The 24,443-nt window shown below is 33.3% G+C and overlaps 1 protein-coding gene across 1 annotated transcript in view; it reads right to left on the reverse strand.

The window, feature by feature from the left end:
• Positions 1-441: 441 nt before the first annotated feature.
• Positions 442-24,443, reverse strand: part of LOC124357711 (adhesive plaque matrix protein-like) — a 50,389-nt gene continuing 26,387 nt past the window's right edge. The window contains exon 3 of the mRNA XM_046809719.1: positions 442-4,739. Coding sequence (XP_046665675.1) covers positions 3,957-4,739 — 783 coding nt within the window. The 3' untranslated portion in view covers positions 442-3,956. The remainder of the gene's footprint in view (positions 4,740-24,443) is intronic.

Below are 24,443 nucleotides of genomic sequence, written 5' to 3' on the forward strand. Positions count from 1 at the left end.
ACAAACATACTGTTCGTATTAATTGTAACTAAATCAAGTCCACGTTTTTACAAAGAAGTTTATATGCTTATAATAATTTTGTCTTGTAAGGTTTCAAGATTATAGACTTTATAAACGTTTGAAAGTGTTACGATTACAATCATATGCCAACATTGAAGTTTATTGTTATTTTCTAACGAGTTATATACGAATCAAACATCTAAACTAATAATGCATCTTCATTTTTGAATATCAAGATGACAGCCACATGTGAAATCTACCTTTCTTCCGACTGAGTCGGAAGGTATATTTAAAATCTACCATGCCCATGAAATATATATTGGTCTTGAGAAAAAGAAAGAAACGTTCCCAATCTTGCTGTCTATCACAGACGTGTTATCACGGTGGTAGTTTTGACCTACCCCACCGTGCGTGCATATAAAACAAAATAAAACAAAACAGTTGTAACGAAACAATTTATTATTAAAACAGGTTTCATTAAATACAAAATATTTAAAAATAAAACAACAAGTATAATCTACTCTATTATAAATTGAAGAACCTTATGCTAATTTCACTTTTGGTTTAGATATTGCACACAAAATAAAGTAGAAACTTACGTAGACTAGGTAGGACCTAAACTACCAATAATAACTTACAACTAATTAAATTACAATATTGCACAAAAGAGGGAGGTAGCACTGAAAGACCAAATTATTACCATAAATGACTCAGACTTGATATTATTCACATATGCATTACGTTATTCTTAATTTTTCAAATAGCAACATTATGTTGTCAAAAATTAAACAGCACGATTATAAATTAAATTTTCATCCTGAACATTTACTCTGATATAATTACATTGGGAGGATGTAATTCGGTTTTCCAACTACTCTTAGTTCAATATCAGATTAGAATGTTGAAAAATATTTTAAATTTTTATATTTAGTTATAGTACAGATTATACAAAAAGGAAACATGCTAAACGTTCTGTGCCTCCCTTTACATCTTTGGTGACATCTATAAGTTAAGATAATACATAGTTCCTAACTTAAAGTGTAAATAAAATATATACACAACAAGATATTGTTATTATTGCATCTCCAGGACATTATTTAGTATTTAGGCTACATTATTTTTAATAATTAAAATATAGATTTTAAAAAGTAAAAAAGTTGTCAATATACTATGAATTAATTTATAAGTTAACATTTTTACACACACGAATAACGAGAACGCTACAACTGAGATTCCAGAAGAACATTTTTTATTTGTGTTACATTTTTAGTCAAATAATTTTGATTGTTATAGGTTATAAAGCACTAATGTAGTAAATAAATATTAGCAGGATTTACTACAACACACGATTAATTAAAGTTCAGAAACTATGCTTAAAATTTAAAAAAACTCATGACATTTCTCAAAGATTTTAACAGATTCTTAAACAGGTATATTCATGTATAGAAACAGAGTAGTACGTTAGGAAACAGTAGGCCTACTTGTCTGCTTATTACTCCTTAGACTTTCATTATACATTTTCATTATAAAAACATGAATGTAAGGTACTCATAAGCAGTAAGGATTACTTGACACATTCTACCACCAAGAGAAGGGGAGCGAGCGTGCTTGTGTGTGCTCGATCTATGGAATTGTCACTTTCACAGCTTTTCACCGGAGATATAAATATGGCCACGGCTTCTATCAGACTATCCAGCCTCTCCTGAGTATCATCTTATCTACCTTCATTAGCTTCTCTAATAATTCTTTCTTCCTTAAATTACTCAACTCATTTACCGCAAGCAATACAATTGGATGAGTTTTACTGTTCATCTCATATTTAATTTTCAATCACAGGATTTACATTCAAATATGTACATAATGAAATGCATAATAATTATTTGGAATTGCGAAAAAGCACGTATTCTTCAAAAGCAGTTCATTAGGCTACTACATTTTCTTTCTTTAAATACTTCTTTGTTTCATATATTTATGTAAATTAACTATTAATAAAATATTTTTGTGAATTAGATTTTTTCTTGGTCATTAACAATATTTCTATTCAAACAAGACCTACAGAGCAAGTTACCGATAGTCACATGATTGGGACAGTAACGTCGTTATAAGAACTCTGGGTTTAAATGTTCACTTACAGTTAGTGGTTAACATCTTAGAAATTAGGCAGTCGGGATGATGTATCTATATAGAGCTATGCTTTGGAAAGGGTTAACCAGTGATTGTATTAAGTAACTGTAAAACAGGTACTCGTTCTTGTAATTACTGTTAGTTCCTACTAAATATTTATTTAAACTGTGTAAAAAAATCTACTTCTCCAACATTGCAAATATTCACTCAAGTAATGTGAATACTTTTAGCTAATACACTGTATCTCGGACATGTTCTCAGGTTCTAACACGAGTAGAATTGTCTGAACTGAAAAATAAAAAAATCATGGGCGTACTAGTATGATCTGCTTACTAACATTCTACATCATCGTACAGGTTTTTAATGAGAAAATAATTATTGGCAGGCAAAACAGTTTTTTAGAATAACTCACAAATCAATATAGAAAATATTCTAAGCTGCTAGTTCATTTCAAACTAAATTTTAAATATGAGCTGTAGTACATCCCATTGAAAATAAAACAGCACTAATATGACGTACGGTAATTTATTTTGTTGTGTGATTGCAAACTCTCAACAGCTTTAAAGAATATATCTTGATAATAATTATTTAAAACCGAAAAAGAGTGTAAAACACGTTTTTCTGAGTAAGACAATTAATCCTCGTAGTGTTCTCGGGAGAAGGAGAAACCGCATTGTATGCTTCGCATAAAAGGGTAAATCTGATATTCTGCCTTAAAAGCATTACCTTTGTCGCAAGGGACGTTTTGCATAAAACATGAGAAAACAATGTCAAACCCCTGACTGAACGTACCCCGCGAGACACTCCTGTATTATTGAACCATGTAATGGAGGACGAGGAGCTCGACTGCAGGTTACGAGGATTTCTACTGTTTCATAGCGAATGTGGCAGTTCGTGCATCCTTTAGTTGACATCCATTTTCCTACTGTACATACATCATGTACATCATTTTGTACTCATGTGTCGCTGTCGTGTCATCTAGTAGTGTTAGTCTACGTGTAGTACAGTGTCTGTACTCGGCAGATGAGTATTTAAGCAGTTTTCCACACCTCACTAATTATGCTTTACAAATTGCTGTCAAACTGACACAGTATAAACCGTTGTTCATTAATATGCAAATTAATATAAGCGATCCTGTCTTTAAATTTTATCTGAAAACGGAAAACAAAAATAACAAAAACGCAAACCGTTTCACCGTGCACATGGATGTATTACACGTGACCGTTGAAATGTTTTGCGAGAAGCTTACTGTTTAAATACATTTGCATAACAAGTGAGGTTGCGCAATGCTGAATACAGAAGCACGAGTATTTATTCAATCGTTGAAAAATATTCCTTAGTACTAAATATTCATTATTCTGTGTGATTCAGTCATTTATGAAGATTTATAAACTGCAATATTTCAATGTAGTCTGAGAATTTGCTTTTCGGTATTAATGTTATTCTTTTCACAAAGAATTTAATCAAATATCAAGCATTAATTAAACTGGCAGAAAAATGTGTACGGTGTAAAACCTTCAGTTGTAGATAACGAGTTACATTTTTAAAATAATAAATTATATTAAAACGCTCGCACTGCTCGATTCAGCTGACACTTATCTCAAATATCTGTACCATCGGTGAAAGTTACAGTCATCTTTATTGCAATATTTGGTAATAAATTTTACCGAACCAAGGTTTTTGACCAGTGTAGCGTTCTCTGTGTCAATATTACCTAATCATTGCGATTACTAACTAAACTTGAAGAGAAGGGATCAACAATGAGGTCACGGAACCAGGATATGGCGTCATTACTCTAGACTTTGGATTCTACTACCGAGGAATAAGAGAGGCTAGTGATACAATCGAACAGCGGGCTTGGGATAGGAATATCCTATGCTGGAGGAAAGAGACAAATGGCTCCCAGAGGATGGGCGGTGTTTTCGGACATTCACAGGAGTCCTGAAAGCTTTGGGTTTTCTGCTAACTGTGACGACCTCTTTCGGAATGACAACTCCTGAAGTCTGATCAGGAGGAGGATTCTCTAAGTCTTCCCCCGGAATCTTGGGGAAGAGAACTGGTCCAGGATTGTTCACGGATGGGACCTTCGGCTTCGGAGTCGATAACTCGAACTTAAATCCATCTATGTTTGGGTACAGACCACTCGAATACAGAAAAGGATATGTCCCCACGGAGCCTCCAAAATAGTCAGGATAAGAAGGAGAGAACGGTTTAAACTCCGTTAGGGTGGGAGTGAGAGGCTTACTGAATGAAGGATACAAAGGCTGAAAATCAGGTTCCAATGTGGGAGGGACGTAAGGAACTTCTGGATAGAGTGGTTTGTGCACAACAGTAGGGGCGTAAACCGGTTTGTATGCCGGGACTACCGGCACGACCGGTTTTGCAACCGTTACAACCGGTTTGACGGCATGTAAGTTCAGGCCTGTTTTGGAAACTACGGCGTTGAAGCCATTGTGATCGTCTGCCGTGTACTCCACAGTCCGTACAGAGCCGTCCGCCTCCACAAGGCTATACTGGCCTCGCACCTTGTCTCCGTCGCGGTGCTCCCATTGTGACTTGATGTCGCCAGTCTTCAGGTCGTTCACGCCATAGTTAAATAGATAGTTTGGGTGGGCCTGCAACAAATAGAGAGTATTAAGTTGGGTAAAATTTCTCAGAAAATTACATATACAATATATCTCTCAGGAAAAACTAGAATATTATACTTATATAGAATAATTAGCTATTGAAGTGTAATACTCTGACATCAATTGCAAGAAGTAAAATCTTCCAACTCAGAAGTATTAGCTCCAATATCCTAAAATCAATTATGATGTTCCTACCTAGCAATATTTAGTTAAATTAATCCTTTGGAAAAGAATTTCAGGTAGCACCTATGCTCAAATCAACATCTAACTGTCTGCTCCAGAAACGCAGGAGTGATACAACTACTACTACTGTTTATTTACGTTCCAATTTCTAATAACTGCAGTGGCCACCTCTTTAAGAAATCGTTTAGTCGTTATTTGCTGTTACCTTAAACATTCTAAAACAACTGTTAACAATGTCGTATGGTAGAGTAGTTTGGTTTCTGAAATGTATTACGAGCCACTAACCCACTATTTTTGAACAAAATTTAATAAAATATAAGAAATTTTGAAATGTTTTACCTACGAAATTAAAGGTGAGTTAAAAATACGATAGCATCCGGGCATTAATGATCAGACTGAGTAGAATGATGATCTGTCACTGATAGACACTATCTCAAGAATGGGTATACTCGTTACTTTTGAACGCTACAGTGATGATTAGAGAGATTAGTTCGGCCAACTACTAGTTCCTTTCTCGAGAATTTCTTTTATTTATAGTGTTTTCAACACCAAATCGTTTTACTCTGGTTTCGTTTATAAAATGTACTCGCTTCCAATTTTGCAATATCCAATGCCGATGTGCTTAAACAATATGTAAACGCTCTCCAATGTTATCTTGTAAGTCTTGGACAAGTAGCAGATCATCTAATAAGTTAGATTTTCGGAGAGAGCGACGAATAGTACTAGTAGAAATATTGATACCACGGACATTTCTAGCCCATTTCTCAAGTTTAGCATGTGTGATGATACGATTTCCCAAAGTACGAAGTCTCAAAACTAAGTCTCATCCCTTTGTGGCTCTAGGAAAACCTTGACCACACGTTTTAAGATCAGATTCATTGTCATGGAAACGAGAGACTTATGTTAAATCCGATACTGATCTAGTTAGAAGAAAGATAACCACTCCACAAGGATGGAAATGACAAAGAATTAATCCATTATAACACCGAATGTAGAGACTAGATAAGCTGACAAAGGTGTATCTGATAAGGGTGACATTTTCCTGTGACTGCTTTTACATTTATCAGGGTTGATTAATCATTTCTTTATCTCTTATTTTATCTTGATACGTCTTATCTTTAGTTCTGTGAACCTTATTATTAAATTTTTGCATACATGCTTCATCTGCTAAAATATATGGGCAAGCATTAATTTTGTCCGGAATTTTATTCAATTGAATATAAAATGAATCCTTTTACCAAATTCTTAAATTAAAAAAACTCTAAATATTGTTGTTATTGGCTAACCCTTTAAACACCACCAAAATTAAAATACAGAATAAATCCTTAAACCTTCCAATAGGGACTTTTTCTTACAATACGTGTTAATTTATTTTCATTTAAAAAAACTCTTCCATATAATCTTAAAATTATCTAAAAGTCTAAAAATACATATATTCAATTTTGTATAACTGTCTAAATAATGTGGAAAACGTTTCTCTTAATTAATTTTCGACTTAGATCTTAAATGCTCTGAAACATAAAATATAAAAAAATAAGGTTTACTAATGAGGTAAGTCTATGATTTACTGTATATTCACTTTCTAAAAATATTTCAAAAAGGTGCTAAACAACTTAAAAAAATTTCAAGAACCATGGCCTAAAAACTTGTAATGTCACATTTAGATACTATTGACCTAGAAGCGAATATTTAAGTATTATTTTTTAACTACCACTGTTCAAAAGTTGCTGGAGGGAGACTTTATGATCGTTCTCAGTGTATGTGGTGGTAAAGTAATGTACATCTATAATTAATTAAAAGCAAATGTCTCCTTTACATCAATTTGTATAAAACGTACCATTGTGTAAAGTAAAAAGATATAATTAATAAAACAAGATAATCGGAAACACATCTGTAGCCACAATTTTTAACTTTTACTTACTAAATGTAGTTATTCAAGCACATTTTAAGTAGTCTGTAAAGCAGTTGAGTGATTTTACCGGAATATAACCCTTTTTTTTAATTAAAAGCGAAATTCTCTGCGCAGAATAGCTCGTAGTAAAATATGAGCTACTAATGAAAGAAAAACATCCCTCAAGCTAGTAATGATCGGTAACTGGTATTTATTATTAATGTTTACGCGGTAATGATCGATAATATCTAGAGGGTGTTACACGTTCATGCCAAAATTGGTAATGCTGGCAAGAGAAATGCATATTTATAATTCGGTATTAACATCTCTTATATTCCAATATTTTGATACCCAAATAACGTGTGTACAGCCTTTATTGAAGTCTATTTGTTATCCATTATAAAGAAGAAACAATCGTACAGTGAATATAATTTAAAATATGCTAGCTAACGTTCCGGTTGAATTCTTAATCGCGCAGGTTTTCGTGGAGATAAAAATTAAATATTTATTAAAATATTACTAATATTAAAATAATGTGCAGGAAACATTTACTTAGCTTGACAAACCCAAACCCATCCATCAGACATGTAAATAACGGTTACATATGTTTCACTCAACGGGATGGAAAAATAAGGATATAGCATACTTTCACCTTAACATGAATGTAAAACTTTTGTATTTTAAAGCTATATTAAAACCTCTGTAAATTGTATACATACAGTGAACCATAAAGTCATATTTTAGTTATTTACTTATAGGTTCTTTCAAAGGATACTATTTATCTTGTGTAATCCACATTGTTTGCCTTTTTATCGTGCACTGTAAAATGTAAAAAATAATTAATTAAAGTAATTTTAACAGCACATATTTGGGCAAGTGTTCAAAAGTGTATTGGTCTGTTATTAATGACAACAATATTATTTATTTCATTGTATCTCTCATTAAATAAAATGAGATATTCCCCTCTCTGCCTTGCCATTGCCAGACATATTTAGGTATCAGTGGTAATAATGATGAACTTAGAAGGTTACACAATTATAGAAGCACTAGTCACTCAAAATTACAAGTTACGTCAGGACCATTTCATTCCAAATAGCAGTTCAGTCTATCCTGAAGTGTGGTTCAAAACTAATATAGCTTTGACTGCTGCCAGACAGCCGTAGATCAGTAGTTACAGACTCTCAGTAATTATGGATGGTATTATATTGTGGACGAACTGATGTCAATGAGATGTCAGGTTACGTGCCATACATTCCACAAGGGATCAGCTCTGAATATTTACTGTTCTGAGTTGTACAATATCGTTCAAACCTTGGATACCTTTTACTACTTGCCAACATTGACACTTGATAACTGTGTCAGTGGTTACAGTCAATGAGTAATATTGGAGATTAAGATATTGAGGACACACTGTTCAGTCAATGACTAGAAGTCAGGTCACGTGTCACATACTTCACCGTCAATCGGACTTACGCTATTTGAATGGCGTGGGTATCTAACTGTAAATAACTAAATATTCATGGTTCTTATATTGCCTTCCCCTAACTTGCAATCCTAGGTGTTTCATATCGTTTGCAAAATGGCGATAGGGTATTCGTCGTTACGGATTCTATGGAAACAAGTATGGGAGATGGCGCTTTGGCCAGACAGGATAGGAAGTCAGATCACGCGCCAATCAGTGTTCAATATTTCAGCTTTGGTATTTGTCCTGGGGAGTTATGGGTTACACAATATCGTACAATCCCATGTCGCCTCCATCGCTGTCGGTAATGGTCGATATCCGATATCGCTGTGTTCCGGATATAACGATATTTCCATCTTTCTCACTTCTATAAATAACCATATTGCAACAAAAATAGACAACAACGTAATACTACTGAACGCATTGGGAGATAAAATGCAACCGACCGACCCAAAAATCACAAAACACAAATTCGTCACAAAGTATAACGAATAAACAAGTTCATCTCTCTGCAAACCAAAATATATTTTGCAGGTACTCTTCAATTTAACGAAAAATTAAAATTGTGTGTATTTGAACATTTGGTGTTACATTCGTTAAACCGTCAATAACCGCGTAGACATGTAGTGGTTATATAAACGGTTGTAAATATTTGAACCGAAATCAATGTAATACTATCATACGCTGCACCACTTATCTCATAATAACAACACGATATATTCAATTTGTGGTTATTTGACTAGTAGTGTCTTCTTTAACCATATCCTTGTCCGTCCGTCTATGCCATAACTATTGATAGTATCACAAAGATACTTTTTGGTCCAAGAAAGAACTCCGGGGTCAAAAGATAGAAGGGCATTCCATTCGTCTGTGCGATAAATTTCTCCTTACGTGCTCCAGGATCATTATATACTCCGTTATATTGGTTTATTAATTAATTTTTGTCTTTCTTGCAAAAGAACGATATAGTTCGAAAAAACGTAAAAAACTAATTTTTAACAAATTTCTTTGTTATATTTTTGGATTAAATGAGCAAAATGGATTTCGATGTTCTTATTCAAGTTTTAGTATAAAATATTATTCTTTGTAGGAAGAAACGACATTAATCTAACTCTTTTGAGCTTTCTCATGAGGAATAGAACTTCTAACACGAACTTGTATAAAAACTTTGATTTTCTTTGCATTTTTAACTATTTTCAATAGGCACTGTGGCAATTTTCTTCTGGATGACACAGATCATTCCGAGGTATTTAATAGATCACTTTCCACTTAAAAATTAAAAACTCAGATCTTACCAACTATCTACACCTTTCTGAAAACTAAATTATCAGCGAGTTCACGTCATGAGCACTTGATCTTATTCAAATTTGACTTCAAAATATAAAGGAATATTAGGTAAAATTTTTAACAATGTAATTTATCTAATATTTTGAGCTACTTTGATTACTTTGATTTTATTTGGATTTTAACTGTTTGCTTTTGGATAAAACAGGTCCTTCAGAGGTATTTAAATCTCGCCCATAAAACACATTTCATTTAAAAATTACCAACTCTGATCTTACGTAGCATATTATAAATATGAAGTAATGTACACAGGTAACAGATTCTGGAATTCAATTGGTATGTATTTTATACAAGTATTTACGTCGAAGGAAGCAGACGGTCAAACTGATAGCAACCAGTGGTACCTGTGTGCAGTTTTATCAGCAAGTCATGTGCATTCGATCTTCTTATTCAAGTTTTAGTTTAAAATATAAAGGAATGTTACGTAAAATGTCTAAAATCTAATTAATATAACTTTTTTGAGCTTCGAACTTTAATTTTATTTTCTTTGGATTTTAACTATTTGTTTTGGTTAAAAAAGATCCTTAGAAAGAATTTAAATCTCATTCATAAAACACATTTCATTTAAAAATTATCTACTCTGATCTTACGTAGGGATTCAATTGATATGTATTTACTTTGGAGGAAGCAGACGGTCAAACGGACAGCAAACAGAGCGGGACCTGTGTGCAGTTACATCAGTGAGTTCACGTCACGCGTGACGACGCGACGCGACGGACGCGACGGAACGTGCCACGCGATACGTGTACGTGCTACGTGCGCACGTACTGTGCCATTGCCACTGCGTGTGTACAGGCAGTAATCCGAGCACATTGGCGTCACTTGCGCAACAGGTGATGTACAGAGATGCTGTAACCTGCGGGCCGGCTGTTGTCCAGCGCCAGGGTTCATTCTTATCAAAATTACTATCACAGATTGGATCACGGACGGCTATTCCACGGAGGTGGAAACTCCGCCAAGTGAGGCAAGAGTGTGCGCTCTGTGAATGTTGAACAGCGTTGTCGAAATCTCGTACTAGGCCCACCTAGACGGGAGATGCCAGATAACTTTCGTTTTTACCTTCGTATATTCAACGACAGGGAATTCTGTTAAGTTGCTACGAATATTTTGTAACTGATTCAGACCAAACTTCTATTTTTCTAATTTTATTCTATACATGTTGTTTGTTCTTATGCAAGGTAGTGATGGAATTCACATTTTGCTAAAGTGTTGTCAACACAACGTAGGGCAAATTTAACTTTTCTAATTTAGTCAACAGCAATTAAATAGCCTCCTTTCGACTGTACGAAAAGGATACATTTCATTCACATGATAATTTATGGACTCGTATTTTTTTTAATCCTTAACTTTAAAAAAGTTAAAACGGATTATGGTCTTTTCATTAAGAAAGTTGCATACAATGATAATTTGTTATCTTCAACAAATAAAACCGAAAAATCTCGTACTTACTATTACATTTTGAATTACAATGTGAACTTCATTGGGCAGATTAGCAGCAACCAATGCAATACAATATAGGCTATCAATCCAAATTTCCTTAAGTGGGTTATGCTTTGAAAATTAAGACAACGGTACAGTCACCGAAGTAGTTAGAAATCGTCTCACAGATTCCTAAACTCTTCCTTGAAATGGGGCATAATATCGTTTTGTTATATTGGATATGAGATTTCTTTCATTTTTATTTTTACATGCAAGAGCTCCTCAAGACAGGCGCGAATATTTGATATAAATAACACGGTGTTTGAAAAAAGAAAGGTTTCCCTCGTTAGTTAGTTTAGTTAATATTAGAAGTTGAAATTCCGAGAGAGCCCAACGTAGTCGCCACCTTTCCGTAGCTAAAACGTTTAAGACGGCCGAAGGTGTTTGAGCTGTTCAGTATTATAATAAACCTTGTTTACATATTCAGTGAAAACTATATAAATCAACCAATATTAAAAACAAAACTTGGAAAGACTGGTATCTACACGGCCTAAGGCGTTGGGCTTTAGATCTAAACTAAAGACAGAAAAGGATCAAGTCTTTCTCGTGCCGATTAAGTTTTTATCAGTATTACGGACGTTATATTTTACTGACCCTTATTCTATTTGATAAGATCCTAGAAACAGCCCAGTGTGGACAGGTAGAATATGGCTAAAAAGGCTCTTCTTTCCTTAAAAAAACTAATACTAACATAATTAATTAATTATATTAGTATTAGTATTAATTAATTGTTTATTACTTTCTATTAAACGATTTTGAGACGTTACACACTAAATAGAAAGTATGATCTATCCATATTCAATTGACATTAAATCTCATTTGGAGTCACATGTAACAATAGCTGGGTGGACTGTTAAGGGATGCCACCCCAGTTCATCATTTGATTAGTCACGTGACACACCAGACATCAGACAGGACCATGTAATAGACGAGTTTGACGTCACCACAATGACATAATGTGGTCTCTGGTCATTACTAGTACAACCACTGATTCCATTAGTCAATCAACTAGCTGAGAGGGAGGGGTCTAGGTCCCCTAGGTGTCAATGTCACTTATAGATCCTACAGAAACATGGTTACGTTTACTAATAAGCACATACGGATAGTAACGAATCGAGTACCTATTTCCAGTGCTATTCACCCTTGTTGGGCTTAGGAGCCGAGAGCCAATATGTATTGCATACGCACAGAACCTAGTTTTTCTGTAAGTCGTTAGAGGCATTTTTTTCTAGGAGAGAAATAGATTGTTAGCACGCTAATATTTGTGGGGTTCGTAACGAAAGGGTATTGAAAGGGTTAAAATTATGAAACGAAAGATTTTTTTTTTTTTTTTTTCAGAAAATAATTTTTCCATGTGTTTAAGATGCGCTTTTGGTTTAAGTGTACTTATCTTCAGACATAAAGAATACTTATATAACAGTCATACAATTACATTTTTTTTTTTACTGAAAGTCACCACTTTAAGGGTCTATGTGTGGATTAGCTGAGGCCTATTTATAATTTATCAAAGTGTCTGACGGTTGAGTTTAAATGTGCCAAGCTAAGAAAAATATGACAAAATATTAATTTCTTACTTTTAACCCTTTTTTACAATCCCGCTTCGACCTCGACATAAACTAGCGTGGCTGGCAATCAATTTCTGTTTATGGGTCATTTCTCTATATATTTAAAGAAACCATTAGCTGCTAATACAATGTAAATTTGCTCTTGGCTTTTTGACTTCTCGGCTTTAAATGCAGTTCCTCGTACTTAAATTTGTAATCTTCAGGTTTTTACGAAACAATATTAGAATTTTGTATTTATTGGGAACAAAGCATTGTAGAATCAAGCATTTTACTTACACGTTTCCAAGTGAAGATGATATGTTAAATAAAAAAACACTCATGTCATGAGTAGAAGAGCACATGACTAAACAAACTAGCAAAAAAGTATCTCATTCTGAATTAACTAAAATAAATATTACACTGATAATAATTTTGCCCTCGTCCATCATTATTTCCTCAATCCCAATCCCCATATCCGAGATACTTAAATCCTGTCGAAAAAATGTAAAATCTGTAACAATCTACCTATAGACCTTTAAACAACACTTTAAGTACTATTCGTATATTCAAAATTGTAACTTGTCATTTAGGAAATAATTTTATTTAAATAACATTCATTAATTGCATTAATTGTTTGTTTATTCTTTTGTCGACAGCTAAAAGAAGAAAGGAATAAAGTATCTACCATAATACTTTAAAATAAATCCTTAAAATAAACGGTTGGATTGCTCCCTTCTTGAAACTTGACTGTTTAGTCTGAGATGTGTGTGAAGAAATATGAGTGTGACGCAGAGACCGGAACTCCTGTATTCTCGTAAATCTCGAAAAAGTAGATTTTTGCAATATCATTACTGTTTTTAGCCACGGTATTGTATTCATATTATAATGCATTGTATATTATCTTGCGCTGTGCGATAGCACATAGCAATCCAGAAGTCCTACGAGGTAACACCGGATTTAATTGGAAGAAATATAGAAGTAAAAAAAAAGGACAGAAGGAAATACGACTTTTCAAGTGACGAGGACGCATAAGAGCATAAGGACAGACTATTTCATGCGTCACTCAGCCTTTATTTCATCCTAATATAATTATCTATGTTATTTTAAATTGTGTTATGATTTTAATTACTCAAAAAATAAACATACGATTTTTTCATATGTGAAACTTGCAAATTATTTATTCAACAATGACAGAGTGACAAGTTGACAAGTGACATTCAACAAGTTCCTTGTCAAATGTTTTAATTTAATTACAGTTTCTTTTCGGGACAATGGACCACAAACAATTATTAAAAATTCGGTGGATAGAACACCTCCATAATTCACTCTACAAATAGTTACCATTACCCTTAATACGTTGTTTATCTTCAATATGTAAATATACAATTTTAAATAAGAGAATTTTTCTATTAATACAATCAACCAACCTCAAGATATACAAAACTTTACATTGTTGCAGATATTACATACATAATGCAAAATTTAAATACCGAAAATTGTTTTGTACAATTTAATACGGTTTGTTATTAGTCAAGTTATTTTCTTTAGCGGTAACTCTATATCCTGGTAACACAAATAAACTGCTAACATAGCTGCCGGCATTGTATGGAAATACTAGTTATAGCATGGTTAAGATTACCGCTAAATGTATGTCTGGAACCAACGACCATACAGTCCATTATATGCAAAGCTTTTCAAATAAAATTCACATACTTACGTCCTTCTGACAAAGAAAATACTCGAGTTTGGTAGTAACAATTTAATCTGTACTACAAGTACAAATTTCTAAGAACCTTAATACTACCATGATACTAATATAAATTAACCCTCTTTATTTGCTGACCTAAGGATTAATTTTTTATTGAGCCGAGTACCGTGCATTCTGGTTCCTGCAATTTATTTTCTCAGTAGTGTAACTTGCAACACAAGAAAAGAGGATTAAAACTGCATAGGTGAACAGTTAGGTTCTTTTGATGAAAGAAATTTTTGAAGCAGACCGGAAGTCTCTGAAAGGAACCATTTACATGTATTTGCTCCTTTTACATGGCATAACCTAATGGTGTAATAAAGTCATTTTGCTAACTGGATATCATGCCGTGGATAAACATTCATTAAATGCCTAGAACTAAAAGTTATAAGGCTTTAGTAGTAATCAATTGCAATAGATATCATATATTGCAATTAATTTTATTTTAAATATTCCATATAACTTAAATTATTCACACTTTTGTGCATCAATACGTATCACAAAGACTTTCCATCCCAAATATAAACTGGTAACTGGTTTTTGGGCTTATATTATTCATCTTCCATGTCCTTGAACTTACATGACCGTTCTCGTGATTAACTCTTTACTTGGCAGTAGGTCTATATATCGAATGAGACACGGATTAGAGTAGTCATTGTCAATATGGTGCATCTAAATTGATAGATGTCAAGTAAAGAATGTCTCACAGTAATAACAAATATTGTAGGTGGAACAAACAATTACTAACCGTAAGCAGAATAGAGTGCATATACATTCGGTATAGCAACTAGTTTGTCAAGAGTTTATATGGTTGAAAACGGTACATTCGATTTTAAGTTAGGAAAAGTTGTTTTAAGTTAAATTAATAGCTCTTTAAACTATCTTCCCTGAATATAGAAATGTGGAAACAAGTTTTTAATCACTCCTCGTGAAATTTAATGTAAGAAATCTTGAAATTTTGTTATTCAGGCCCAAATACAAACTGATTAAGATAAAAGTCCGAAATCTTTACGGCGTGTAAATAAATTATTATTTCAGGAAGTGACATTGTGTTTATCCATTTATGACAAAAGAATTAAACTGTTTTAATTAAATACTTTTTAATAAAATTACACGGTTTTAAATATATTTTCATAACGAAATTAAACATATTATAAACCCATGTTACTCCTTGAATGTATTACTCACGTACATAATGTAAAAAAATTCGAAGTTTTTTATCTTCATCCGTTTTTATTTGGTCCTGATTACAAAGTATCCTAAATTGTTTACTTTACATGCCCGTAATATTACGTAGAGTGATCTTTTTTTTCTTTTTAGTATTCAGTTAACTTAACATCTTCAATCAATCTGATTCTGCGTCAGTAAGGATTCTGCCGTAATCAATGTATTAAACTACTGTATAACTGTCTAGCTGTCATACATTTAGTTAAGGGCTACAACAAACGATATTTTCCAAACCCAAAACCGATTGATCCACCTTAACTAAATGTGGTCAAGCGTGCTTCAAAATGTTGGTAAGAACTGAAGTGGGTCAAATTTTCTTACAATAAGATAGTAACACGAAATAAATCCACAATGTGTTCACAATTCAAGCAGTAGAGAATATAGTGAATCATGAGGATACTAATATTCATGGATTTTACTCGTTTTAATTCCTGTAAATTCTATAAAATAGGACGTAATTGTGGGATATTTTTTTACCCTTGATGGCTATTTCACACCTATGTTCACAAACGCCATCCACAGACATTCATGAAAAGGCATCATGCATTACGCACCTTACTGTTGAACAGCATTTTTCAACAGTCCACAACATCAGCTCTTACCAGTCTTAGAATGCAGTGCGATATGGTCTTGTGATTCTCTTTTGTACTAAGTGGATGATGATTGAAGTGCTCTAAAGTGAGTGAGAACCAACGATATTTACTTGTCTTGTTTGCGGAATTAGAGTTAGAATTTCATACAATATTGAATGAAAAAATTAATGAATGAAAATTACCTTTATTAAAGAGGCGGAGTTAGGGCTATCAAGCCCTCTCTACCACTGAACCAACAAACAATATTCACACTAAACAGCTTGCACTAAGCGGTACAAGCGCAGGCATTTCAGCCAAGTAGCGAGTATTGCTTCCGTGCTGGTCAATTCATGAAGCATAGTTACACCCAAGATCATCTGGGATGAAGGTACTTTTTATTCGTAATACGTCTGCTTCTGCAGAGTGATATTACTTCACTGTAAACTTCACTACAAAACAGAAAAAATAGTGAGAACTTTCGTTTTTATCTTTCCCGGATAACAAATGATCTTGTAAATTTCAGCAGTGCTTGAATTTTCTACTCCTTCTTCCCTTTCTCCTTATGATTATTTTATATATTATTTTATTTATATATTCAAGTTGGAAAAGAACAAATTACTTTTGGATCTGTCTCTTGGTTTCCTTTGATTATTTGTTTTAGTGTTGGGCCTGTACCTAGTGATTTTTTTCACGCCACTTTACCCGTAAATTTCTATTTTTTACCATATAAATATGTAAACTTTTTCTTTCATAGTACAATATTGACTTTGTTAATCGTATCTTTATCATGCAAGATCACTTGGTGTGGAATACAGTACTCTCAGAGAGTAGGTTTCTTAATCAGCTTTTGTCCCAATTATCGGATGCTTAAAGCATTTAAATGAATTTTTATAGACGGAACAAGATGACCATTTAGGCTGCGAAAGAGTGTGGTGTCAGCAGTACATACAACCATACCACTCATGGGTGGATTCGAGAGACCGCGAGTTAGGCGTATTAAGGCACTTTTGACAACCACTATAAGCTCTCTTTATAGTTTTTGCAAACAGTCCACAAATCATACTAAACAGATAATCCAAAAATGTACTGATTGCAATAAAAGGTATTTATTTGAACTGAAATCCTCCAGCATGCGTAGTAGTAAACAACAAGTGAGCATGAGAAAAGTCGACAAAGGTTCAGTCACGGTTCACAAACATTGTAATCAGCAGCAATTCTAATACACGCTTAATTACACATGAGTGAACATAATTGTGAAAGCAAACCTACTTAATCTTGTTTGTGCACCAAAATGACGTGTGTTCCGAGAAAAGCTTGTGCTAATCTCACTCGATTTTATGTGTCACTCCATTGTCTGTGTGGAGAAATGTAAACACTTTAATTACTGTTTCAGTATGTATAAACTACATTTGTCAATTTATTCTCAAGGTTCTTCCACCTTATGTTTGAAGAGAGAATTCTGTTACATCATTTTTTGTTCTAAAACTCCAAGGAGCGGAGTTTTGATTGAACTCGTGTTTTTTTTATAAAAGCTAGTACTTGAAATTCCTTTACAATTACTATCCAACCCTCCAAGTTAAAATATAAAATAGTAATATTGTTTATTGTTAAATAATTTTAATTTCTTATTATCAAAATGTATAGCAACTTGACATATGGTTCTAGCTTAATGCATACTATTTGTACACGAACTGCATGATTACAATACAGAATAGAGTTCGTAAAAATGTTTTTCATCATGAACCTTCCCTTGGTGAGGAACCTAGTCGTCTTAGAGTTTTTGGCAAGTTTGGATATTACATATTGAATGCGGAATAACAACCAGAGTTATTTGAGACATCCATATGAACTGTAGTTGGTTGGACATTGTTGCCACCAAAGCCGCAAGATTTACGCGTCGGCTACCTAATTCATCTTTTCATTCATTTCAACTGTTTGATTCGGTTAGCAATAAAAGTATCGATAGTGTATACTATTATTATTTTCATCATTAACTAGCTTATTTCCAAACTTTTCCCACCGTCTATTGTTGAATATGTCACTGGTAGGATAAAGTGAGAACTTTTATACAAAAAATGAAAAAAATTAAACCGTTGGTGACAGACATGACGTATACTTCAGCATGTTGAAACTGTGCATACGTGACAGCTATTCAAATTTCATCGTTATTCATTTATTCACTAAAGCGCTCAAGTTGCCTCATCCATGTCTCTAAATGCATTTATTTACTTCAATAAATGTATGAACGTACAAAATGAAATGAAATACTCACATATTCAATATTTAATTTACGTATTGTGTAAAACCTCCTGCAATGGCCCTATTCTTTGTTGTATTTGCTGTATTTTCTCAACAGTACGAGCCGTATAACAGTGGTTATTTTTTATTTACGAAATAGAGAACTCCACATCTGCCATGATACCATACAACACTGAATAGAAAATAAAAGTACATCAAAACACAGGGGAACGAGCACGTGCTCGAGAAGTGGAAGTAGGAATTGTGTTCAGCAAGAAACCCCCAACGCCTGACACCAGTTTACGCTCCCAAATTCGCATTCCGTGCTCTCGTACAGTTTTTATGCACTGCTCATATACCCAGTCAGATACATTTTATGGAAAGCGTCACGTCCTAACTACACTCTTCCATTATCATAATCGATTATCTCTATTGTTTCTGCTCAACTGCAAATCAAAACTCGATTCTCCGCTTGTGTCCATCTCGTTCCCCAGATGTGAGGTATTGAAGCACTCTGTACAATTTAGAAACACTTAGACGAAGCATAAACTTTAACTGAATTACCCCGCGAATGTCGCGTGCACTATACATTGCGGCAGAGGCCATAAGGAATATTATGAGCCATAAAAAGGAGAAACAATAGAATAGCTCAATCGCCATATCATTGAGTTAGTCGTCAAACCTCCCCACTTCGTTTCTCTGTTCCCCTTAGATGCACTAAATATTTTATCGAGGTTGTTTAAAATGCCGTACATTTTTCGATACTTAATGTGTTGTCTTTACTTACAATTTAAATCCATTTTCTTTTAAACATAATATCCTGTATAAAAACACCTATTTTAATAGTCTTTTAATCAAAATGTACTCGTATTCCAATGTATTTTATAACAATTATTATTTCCTTCCAACCTCCGATACTTTAATACTTTTATTTTCACAGATTTGTTCTGTTTGTTCTCTTTTATTCAAATATTAAAACGAAAGTTAGCAAAAGCATGCCCGTAATATAGTAGAAATGAAGTAACTTTCTTTTTTTAATTTGTTAATATTCGGAATGGAATAAAAAACCTAATGGATGTTTGTTACTGGAGGATTGTTTAACATTTAGTTTGTTTTTCTTATTTCACCAAAATTAGGAAGAAGATGGATCCGCTTAAAAATTTCACATTTCAACCAATTGTTATAAATCCTTTATATTGAAATAGTACAAAATGTAATTCCAAGCCACTCACAAAAAAAATGTTCACTGCAGATAAATAATTTTCACTTAAAAATTTAAACCTCATCATTTAATTTCAAAGTATGATTACGTCATACCATATGTCGCGTAACAGCCTTCGCTTATACTATGTGCATATTTATAAGTGAAATAACTATCGAGATGTCCTGCGGATAGATACACAGACACAAAATCGTATATAAAATAGATTTTTACGTTTCCCCGGTATACAAAAAGAAATTGTGTCAGCCTTCTGAGCGACAGACTTCAATTGTGCTTCGCCAAATGTTAAAATATTTATGTTAATATTTTTAGTCTGTGTTATACATTACTTTAATCTGCCATTTACTTGTTGTCATCGTGGGTATCCATTACAACAATTTATAAATGTTTGCGAACGCTAAGCCAAATTCAACGAAGTGGCATGCACCATAATCTATTTTAGCATTTTCTATAATGTAGAAATGAAGCTTCTTGCAAAATTGTATATCTATTGGTTAGTTTACTTTTGATATATTGTATGTACAGGCACACAGAAATTAAACTTTTCAGCCCTTCGATTAATAAACAACTCCTTTCATAACATAAGTAATGGAATTTGAATAAGGAAAAAGAACTTAGAGCAACGGCGAATAATCAGTTATTTACCAAAATTGTATCATGTAAAAAATCAAGAACTGTGTAGACTCAAGAATTCTTCTACAACCTGAAAAACTTTGCTCTGCCCTACACACCCCCCTCCCCGAGTTGTGTTTCTGACTGCATCACTGATGCGAGACGAAGGAACTATACTAATTAAGCCACACAACGATTCCAATAACATTTACAAGCACAAAATTGTATCGTATCGATTATCATTGACGTACAAAAGTTTCTAATTTATTAAGATATTTTTATTTATTTATATGACTGAAGACAAACGTGTATTCTTTGCTTTCCTTGAAACGAATGCTCAATTCGTGCATGAATTGGTACAGAATATGGTGTGCAGTGCATAACATGTTAAGGTTATGAAGCGCAACACAGAGTTGTTTGGTTAAGTTAGAGTTACGTAAACTGCGCCTAGCTTGCAGTAGAATAATGATCTGTTTCAGAAAATAGATCACCAAGTCTGTGGTATTCTTTTACCACTTTTATACTATTTAGCTTTATTGCTCTATTAATCATTGTTATTACAATATCATTGTCTGTATTCTACTGTTATTAATTTAGCTTGGCTGAAAAACGTTTTAGTTATAGAGTAAAAAATTAAAAAAATAGTCTATGTTAAAATTTGTTGCAAAAATTTCAACGCATCCCATGTTGTAATACTCACCCTAGCTCACCTAAAACTCAAGGTCCTACTTTCCTGCACCTTATGAGTAGCACTAATTTCAAATTTACTGTATTAACACTATATTGATAACACCAAAAAAACGAGAAATGATTCTGTCGACTTTAGTTTGTAAATATTTCGCCCCCAACGTTTAGTTGTTTCAGAGAGTAATATGTTTAAACCTACAACTTCAATTCCCATACAACATAAAATATGTTAATAAGTTTTTAATAAACATAGTTCTCATTAAATTAGTTAAACATGAATAAATATGGCTATGTATATAAATCATGCTAACAGTAATTGTAACTTAACTACAAGATCTGTAATGAAAGTAAATAATAATCACATTGATTTATTTTTACAGCTGATATTGAGGTATTAATACTGCAGTGCACCCCAGTAAGTAAACTGGTACTATGACGGGTGTGGTACCCAACTAAAGTTTAGCATCAAGTAAAAATTAATAATTTTAAATGAAAAGTTTAAAATTATGATCAAGTTAGTGGCTAGGTTACTTTTCACGATTTGTTTACAAAACTGTTCAATACCATACAAAGTATTGTAATTAAGTAAAATCATCACAGGTATTTTAAAATTCACAACATTTTTAACTAAAAAAACTCTGTTAGGAGAAACCAAAACGAATTTATTACGTTTTTCAACACCTTCTTTGAGTCCAACAATTAAACTTATAATTAATTAATTATTTGATAATAGGCTAATATTGGTAAATACTGACATGAATTCACAAACTTGAGGATATTATGAAAGGATAAAGGTCCAGAAACTATAGGAACGAGTTGAGCAAGTAGTCGGGACTTACATAGAATAAAAATATGAACAACTCATATTTTTAATTATATTTTTCAATCCCAAAAAGGTTACTGAAAACTCATATTTGCCTCAAAGTGAAGGTGTTTCTTCCTAACATATATGTAATATGTTTTTATTTTTAAAAAAACATAAATGCAAAAATTTAGCATAAATAAATATTTTCTATTCTTTGCATATGCTAAAGACTGATACAAAATATACTTGGATAAATGCCATTCTTCCAAAATGAATTTACAGTTCGAATCATGTCTTGAATAAGTCTGTGGCTACAGAGACAAGAAGATTCTCACAGCAGAGATCTCTGTAGAATACAAACGGCTGAAATGTGAGGCAACCCATAGAGGAGTCTGTACGGAGCAGAGCTGTTACTTCTCACTCGCCCGGCCTTGTTCGGAGATATAAAAATGTAGAAACCAGTTGTGTGAAAGTGTTTTAAACGAAAGTCAAGACGAACAATTGGGGGACGCGGAGAAATTCTCGTGTGACAGGTCATAATTATTGACTGCCGTGTGCCGGGTTTCGTTGGGGCTTAATCCTCCAGGAGATTACGGGCTAGGGCACTCCCTGGGATATGGCGACAGGACCGCTCCAAATTACTGACAACCGGAGACCGTAACGTCATGTGCTGTGGATCAACATCCAGACCGGTTTCACCGATAACTAACGTGAAAACGAACCTTCGTTTATACTTGGATCATTGCTAGATTATATTTGAATTAATTAATATCCAATAGCAATTAAATCCCTTGATATATGTTTATGGCCAGGCTATGAGTGTTAAATAATCTGTGATATAATTTACAAGTAATAGCAGTCTAGGAGGCGAGAGCCAGTTTCAATTCTATAAGCACACAACCTTGTTTTTCTTGAATTCGTTAGAAATGTGTATCCTAAAAGACAGAAATCGGTCGTCAGTTCGCTAGTTTTGGTGGAAGTCGCAATGGGAGGGTATCGGAAGAGTTAAGTGTCAAACGATATTTTTACTCAGATATTTTTGCTAGTTTGAATCATTGAAAACTAATAGTGAGACACAATAATACATGTTAAAACAACGTTAGCTGACCATATACAGACTGACTGGCGATCTAATCTTGATTTATATTATATCTATTTCTTTTATTATGATAGCCCTGAACTGTGTATAGCATTAACCCATACCTTCGTCAAAGAATTCGTAAAGAACTGATTCATGACTACTATTTCAACTGTTTGACGAACCTATGTGTCATATTAATTTATATTTGAACCCTTTTGATAACTACCCCTTCCTCATTTCAAACTACAACAACACTAGCGCATCTGACGATGGATTCCATTCTTACGAAAAATGTCTATATGATTGTAATGTACCTGTTAATTGACAGCAGATAATTAACATCAATGTTTTGAACTTATATTAGACTAATATGTTAATTAGGAGTCGGAAAGCTTCTGTTTCCTGTTGCTTGTAATGATCAGACACACGTGTTATGAGCGTGTCGAGCACACATAAGGGAATTGAGTTACAACGTCAGCCATTTCAATCATGAGAGTCAATGTTGTACGTTTCAGTCAAGCGATTGATTACATTGGATTGGATTATAATCGAAATTCCAACTATTGGGTAGAATTGAAATGACCACAGAGTAAATAGCAAAAGTAGATTCGAAACTGTTAAAAGCTGTTTCCTGGTTCTTGCTACTGTCTATTTGTTCGTGCACGCCATGAAAAACACTGCGCACACTCGAAATTCTTCTTATGCATTATTTTACTTCTAATATTACGTGTTAAATTTTTAATTGCTACATAAATTATTGTTTTTATAGAAGAAAATTACTTAGTTTCGACAGAATAAAGCACAACAAGATGGTTGAAAATGGAACCTTTAGTGAAATATTTAAATTACTTGAGCGTTAATACTGCCATAAGCCTGTATTAAACATCAAATGTCGATAGAATGGTATTTAACTTCCTAAAAGCTCGTTAGTATCATTGTTAAGACATATTTGTGAGAGAAAAGAGCTAATTACAGAGTAATCAATGGAGGTATAATAATTAGAGTTTGCTTGCCCAGTAAGTGAGAGATTCAGGTACGAGTCTCGAGAAATCGATTTTTACTTGAAAATTAATTTAAAGTTTTCTTCAAATTACATTAAACTTAGACGTTTAGCAATATTTTATTTTCCCATCACAGGTAGTTTTCATTCTACTCGCGGAATAAGCTTTTCCACAACTTCCGCAATTACCACTAGTAAAATATCACAACTTATGGATTTACTGAAAAATCACAAAATCTGTGAATTTACTCGACTCTTTCAATTGATTTGCTAGGTTCTTCCTTCCTAACAGCTAAACTTCAAATTTTTGAAATTGGGCAGTTTGTCATGTTAAAGCTACTATTCGTTTAATAGTACATTATGCGTTCAGAAATAATGAATCTACATCAACATCAATAAAACATAACATGAGTATTAGTGTTATACCTGTGCCACTTTTATGCAAATTATATTATACAATATTTATTTGCTCACTATTTAAAAAACCAAAAGACTACGTACTTTTCATGTACATAAAAAACAATAAATAAAATGTATGAATATAATTTTGTTCAGTTGTTATAAACGCTATAACAGAACACAGTTCAACTTTAAATAT

The sequence above is a fragment of the Homalodisca vitripennis genome, chromosome 3 (genome assembly GCF_021130785.1).
Source record: "Homalodisca vitripennis isolate AUS2020 chromosome 3, UT_GWSS_2.1, whole genome shotgun sequence".
Taxonomy (NCBI): Eukaryota; Metazoa; Arthropoda; class Insecta; order Hemiptera; family Cicadellidae; genus Homalodisca; species Homalodisca vitripennis.